We start from the raw sequence: 6,084 nt of genomic DNA on the forward strand, positions 1-6,084 counted from the left end.
AAGAAGGGGGAGGCGTACAGCAAGCCGGAGCCCCAAGTCCCGGTCTAGCGGTCTAGGGCATGTGTGGGGTCGGAGGGAGACAGCCAGGTCTGCTGTCTGCTGGGGGCCCCGCCTGCTGCGGTTCCTATGTGGAGAGCGGTGGGGTCCTGCCCTGCTGTGGCCCTCATTCCTGAACCGAGGCCAGGTTACATCTCAGTGCCGCGGTCCTGAGGAGCACCACGCTGGCCGGCCAGCCAGGCCACAGTCCTCTGGGTTCCACGGGAAGGCCCCAGGGAGCCACAGTCAACTGGGAGGGAGGGAGGGAAGGAGCGAGGGAAGAGGCTGCATTCTGCTGAGAGGGACTTCGGGAGGGACCACCACGGGCTTGTGGCCCAAAATATTGCAGAGCCAAAAGGAATAAGATACATTTCTGAAAAACAACAAGTTTTGTCCCTATGTTAAAAAGAGAATATTGTTGCTGTTGCTTTGTTTTGCCTTTTCCTTTTAAAAGCACTCACATTTTAAAAGGCGAAGGGGCCAGGGCGGTTCGGCCCCCTTCACTCTGATCCTGTGTAGGCACTGGGAGGCCTCAGACTCACCAGGCCTGCTCTCCCTGCCTGGGCTCCAGCCACAGCAGGCCGGGACATTGTACAGAAGTATCCCCCCTTATCGAAGAGCGGCTGTACTGCTTCCCCAACAGCAATTCCTTCTCCCCGCAGAGCCAGAGTGTGCGCAAGGAGAAGTCCAAAGACTAAAGTGCAGAGAATCCCACGGAGTGGGCAGCCTGGTATCGGGTGCTCTGAGGAGGAGTGCAGGAGGGATGGGCCCAGGGCCACAGCTGTGGAACACCTGTTGATCCTTGGGAAGTGAGCTTGCCAGACTCAGTCTCCTTCCCCTGGGGCCCTAATGCTTCTTCTTTCTGGGACTGTCCACTATCAGCAGCTTCCCAAGGAAAATCCTGGTCCCAAAGACATGGCCCAGGAGGGGAGAAAACCTGTCTGGCCACCCCTGGTTGTAATGAGTAGTGAACGAGAAGGGAGCGGGACGTGGCGGGAGGGAAACAGTGCATTATATAAAACCGGTGCATCCCAGGTTTTGAGAGCAGGGATACGTGGACCACCCTAAAGGCAGTCTCCCTTGGGGAGGTTTGGTGAAGATGGTCAGGATCCTACCAGTGAGGCCTGCTGGGGAAAGGAGCTCCTCGGGGTGTGTGAGGAGCGGTGGAGGCGGGGTGCTGCCGAGGAAGAGAGCAGTGGGTGATGTTAGGGTGTGTAGGCCGGGGGCGGCTGGAACTGATTGATGACCTCGTACTCTGCAGGGTAGGGCTCGTTCTCCTCCATCTCGGACAGCAGCTCCAGCGCCTGCTCCTCCTCCTCCGTCGGGTAGTGGCGCAGGAGGTTGGCCGCTGTGGCCAGGATTGAGGCTCCACCAGCTCCTGCCACCAGGTAGAAGCTAACGGCAAAGGTGACGTAGACTTGGGACCCGTGGTACTTCTTGTGCTGCTGCTGCTGGGCCAGGATGAGTTCGGAAGCCCAGTAAGAGAAGCCGATGACAGTGGCACACTGCAGGACTGGGGGACAGACGGACAGCACAGAAGGGGGATTAGCAGGTACCCTGTGCCAGGAGAGACATGCCTGTCAAACTGCCACACCAGGCCATCGGAGCAGAGGGGGCTGGTCTGCAGGGAAGCAGGAAAGTGGAGAAGAGAGGACCTGGCCACAAACTCAAGGGGAGCCTGGCTCCTGCCTTGCTTATTCTGGGCCCTCGAGCTCAGCTGGGCTTCGAATGCCGTTTTCAGAGAGCCATGAGAGCTTTGTGGGATTTTAACAGTATTCTCTCTCTGCAGCTGCCCGAGTAGGTGTGTGATCCTGGCAAGCATGCACAAAAACAACTGAAGCAAGCTGTGAACACACCCTGATGATGTGAAAGGCCAGAGCTTCTCACACGAGCACCCAGAACAGGGTCTGCTCGTTACAGCCCAAGTCCCCGCCTGCAATTGCAGGCAGCACACACCCGCCTGGTGGCAGCTCCTCCCACTGAGAGCACACCCTAGGCTTACCAGTGAGGATATGGGCGAAGGCATAGCGACGGGTGATCTTCAGGGCCGGATGCTTGGGCCCAAAGACATCCAGAAGGAACGCGGAGAGACTACACAGGATGCCCAGGAAGCAGAAGGCAGCAATGACCCGCAGGAGCAGCACAGTCTGGGGGTTCATGCAGAAATCTGTGGGGTGGAGAAAGCAATCTTCAGAGCCCCACGTGACACTGGTGTAGGACGTTCTCACCTGGAAGGAGCTCAACCTCCTGCCCTCAGCTACAGTCCCGGGGAGCCAGAGGACGGCTGGAAGAGACCGTCTCAGCGCCTACTCCCAGCAGGAGCCTGGCTCGCTGCTCTCGTGTGCCTCAAGTCCTTCTCTTGGCAACACGACTAGTCTAAGAGCCAGATCCCACTGCTCTGCACTTGCCTCGCTCTTCTAACCATTTTAAAGACTCTGACGATTAATCTGGTAAATTAATCCATTCTGCTAAAGACTGCTATAGGCTGTCCAGAAAAGCCCAGTGACTTCTGAGCTGAGACAGCCAGAGAGGCAAAGGCTAGAGGTCGATTCTCCATTTACTCATTTGTTCCCTTTTTTAATTTCAGAAGTTGAACCTAAAGACACTGTCAAGCAAGACAAGCCAAACACAAAAGGACAAATATTGGGACCAGCAGGTGGTGTAATGGTTATGTTGCTAGATTCCCACATGGTCGACCACAGTTCAAGTCCCGGATCCGGTGGCCTGAAACTTATGCCAGGCGTGTGTGCATGAGTAACCAGATTTCTAGCACAAAAGCCCCAAATGGCTTGGGAAGAGACAGCATCAAGGCACGCATGCTCTACCAAACTAAGGGAGTAAGCCGAGGGAAAGCAGTACGCTAAAACAGGAGACGGGACGCTGGAGGAGTCCCCAGGGTCATGAAGGGAAGATCCCAGGAGGACACCCACACGTCAGATACACAGACAACCCCTCTTTCCTTCTGATACTTTAATACTATCCTTCTTTTACATTTCAACTGGACGGCACTGCCATTCTCCTTTGAAAGCTTTGCAAACTGCTATAGCTCGCAGAGGCAGACAGCAGGATAAAGGCTGATCTAAAAAGAAACTAGGCTGCGATTAGGCATTTCACGTTTTAATAAAAGATAGGAGGCCCAGCTCCATAGCACAGCAGTAATACACTGCTCAAGAGAAGCCAGACCCCACGTGGTGACAGCAGTTTGAATCCCTGGCCTGGCCAACTTGAAACATGCTGGGCATGCACATGAGTGTCCAGGTTCTGGAGGGAGGGGATCGTGGTGTGACCGGACCCTGTGGAGAATGCCCCCCGCCCCCACAAGCAGGTACTTGCATGCTATCATGAATGAGAGAAGAGAAAGGGTAGGAAATGGGCCTTAACTTCCTCTCTCTCTTTCCTAGCCGTTGGCAAGCTTTTCTTTCGTTGAGGCCATGGGTCACTAAGTGACTAAGAACAATTTGGAAAGGACTGGCAAGACTTAGGCTATGGATCTTTCCTGAACCTTGATCCAGGCTGAGCGTGTGCAGGAAGGCCCTGGTGGGCAGACTCTCTAATGCACAGCTACATTATCGAGGGCTGGTCGAGAGCACGCTCCCAGGCGTCCCGTGTCTGAGTTCTAGGTGAGGAGCAGCACCTAGTTATCAAGAGGTTTTTCATTCACTTATTTATTTATTTATTTATTTATTTGGGGGGGGGGTTTGCTATAGGGCGCGTGCGCTCGCCAGAAAGACAGAGAGAAATAGAGAGATAGAAAGCAAGAAATCACCCCCCAGGGGGGATGGCCATGCTGCAATCCCTTCTCTTCCATTCTCCTCTCGGGATCTTGGGCATGCACGCACACGCGCCCGGTGTGAAGTTTAAGCCACTGGGTCCAGGACTCGAACCGTGGTCGGCTACATGGGAGTCCAGGGACATAGCCATTATGCTAACTGCTGGTCCCATAGTTAAGAGTTTAACCAGCAGCCCAGGTAACTCCCATGCTGGTGGTGTAAGACCTATACTCCGAGAGACATGGACCTCAGAGGAAGGTGGACTGATGGAAAGTCCGAGGACCTGGGAGGAGACGTAGACCCACCAAAGCAGACTCAGTTCCATAGATGCTGGCATCATGGGGTTCGGGCAGAGGGAGGCCCTGGGTCTTTGTGGTTGCACTCCGAATTCACTAAGGAGATGCTGCCTGGATCCAGACAAGGCTCATAAGCTTCCATCTGGCCTTGGGTCTCCCACCAGGCTGCCCTCGGAGCCCTCTATCCCATCTCTTGTGTGCTGACCATCTGCTTTGGGCCCCAGCACCTGGCCTGGGTGACTGCCTACTGCCAGGAAGCCTGTCTGTGTGCGCTCTGCCAGCAAGCAGGACCAGCCCTCATCTAACCCAGCCTCAGAGCCCGAGACAGCGCTGCAGGCCTGCAAGTCTACACCTCTGGGCCTCACTGAAAGCAAAGCTTGAGAGACAGAGGCTATCTGCTGCCTTGATGCTTGGTATCATTAAAGGCTCTTTTTTTTTTTTTTTTTTTTTTAGGTTTTAGCTATAGGGCGTGTGTGTTTGCCAGAAAGACAGAGAGATAGAAAGTAAGAAATTACCTCCCACTTTGCAATCCCTTCTCCTCCATTCTCCTCCCAGGATCTTGGGCACGCACACACACAAGCCTGGTGTGAGCTTAAGCCGCCAGGTCTGGGACTCGAATCGTGATCGACTACATGGAAATTCAGCTGATCGACTATCTGCTGGTCCCTCATTAAAGGCTCTTTAAGAGAGTTCTTGGTGTCCCTGTGGCAGGTGGCAGGGATAGGGCAGGACAAAAGCACTCTCCTGGTGCCTCTAAGAATAACCTGCCAGAGGCACGGTGTCCAGGCTTATACCACAGGGACGCAGCTCGGCAGGGGCTAGGCCAGATCCCACTAGCATTGCTGATGGCAGCCACGCTCCTCGAGTGCCAAGAGTGATCCACGCGGGCTTCGAACTGATGACTCTGCTTCTTTGGCCAGAGGGTGAGCAGAAGAATGTTCATCATACTATTTTTAGAAAGAGACATCTAGGGCCAGAGGTGGTGTGGTGGTTAAGGCACTGGACTCCCACATGGCTGTCTGAGATTCGAGCCCTGAACCTGGTGGCTTGAAAATCACGCGGGGCTCAGGTGCATGCATGCCCCAAATCCAGAGAGGAGAATGGAGAAGGGATTGCTGCGTGGCCATCCCCCAGGGGGTGATTTCTCACTTTCCCTCTATGTATCTGCCTCTCTCTGGTGAGCACACAAACCCTTCGTCAAAAACCTGAGAAGTAAAAAGGGACATCTATCATCCACACTCCTATGTGTCTACGTTCATGACGCGTTCACCCTGACAGTAAGGCACATGCGCACGTGGTGAAAAGCTCCAGTCAGAATGGTGATGGTGCCTTGCACACCCCCGGGGAAGAGACTGGCGTGCAGGATGCGCGAGTATCATCTCTCATCCCTGTTAATGCTCACTGCCACCCTGGGGAATTCCTCACGCAGTGTAGTTGAGGAGTTGAGGCTCCAGGAGGTTAAGTGACTCCCTCCGGGTCACACAGGCAGAGCCAGACCCCAAACGCGAGTGTCTGCACTGTGCAGAGTCAGCCACTTTATCTGTCCTGATGGAGATAATTAATCAAGAACTAAAGAGCTGTATCTGAATGAAGGGTCAAAGGTTAATATGAATGCTGTCAGAGTCACACTCAGAGCCAGCAGCTGCTGAGCTCAGGAAAGGAACAGCTTGGAGCATAAAAGTTAAAAAAAAAAAAAAAAAGGTTTTAGTCATTAAGCAACAAAAGAGCTCACAGGGAATGATTGGGCCAACCTCCCGGCTATGGTGGCTAAGCTTCTGCAGCGCTGTGGCCATCAGAGTCCAGCCCCTGGACAGGGTGCTAACCCTTGGGTCTCCCACAGACTATGTGTTATCTTGGGCGGGTCACCTGACTGACCTTGGCCTCCGATTTCTCATGGCTCCAATGAGGGTGGTAACACTTGCCCCAGGTGCCATCGGGCACGCTGGCAGGGGCAGGCGACACTGCGCTGTGGAAGAAGGGCC

The 6,084-nt window shown here is 54.4% G+C and overlaps 1 protein-coding gene across 3 annotated transcripts in view; it reads right to left on the bottom strand.

Moving 5' to 3' along the window:
* Nucleotides 1-656: 656 nt before the first annotated feature.
* The window catches only part of TMEM127 (transmembrane protein 127), an 11,845-nt gene continuing 6,417 nt past the window's right edge, over nt 657-6,084 (bottom strand). For all 3 annotated transcript variants that reach the window (XM_006166552.3, XM_027767461.1, XM_027767460.1), the window contains 2 exons: nt 2,039-2,203; nt 657-1,549 (listed from right to left, as the gene is read on the bottom strand). In XM_006166552.3, the coding sequence (XP_006166614.1) occupies nt 1,242-1,549; nt 2,039-2,203 (473 nt within the window). In that variant the 3' untranslated portion in view covers nt 657-1,241. The remainder of the gene's footprint in view (nt 1,550-2,038; nt 2,204-6,084) is intronic.

This window comes from Tupaia chinensis, unplaced genomic scaffold, assembly GCF_000334495.1.
Source record: "Tupaia chinensis unplaced genomic scaffold, TupChi_1.0 Scaffold144276_1, whole genome shotgun sequence".
In the NCBI taxonomy this organism is placed as follows: Eukaryota; Metazoa; Chordata; class Mammalia; order Scandentia; family Tupaiidae; genus Tupaia; species Tupaia belangeri.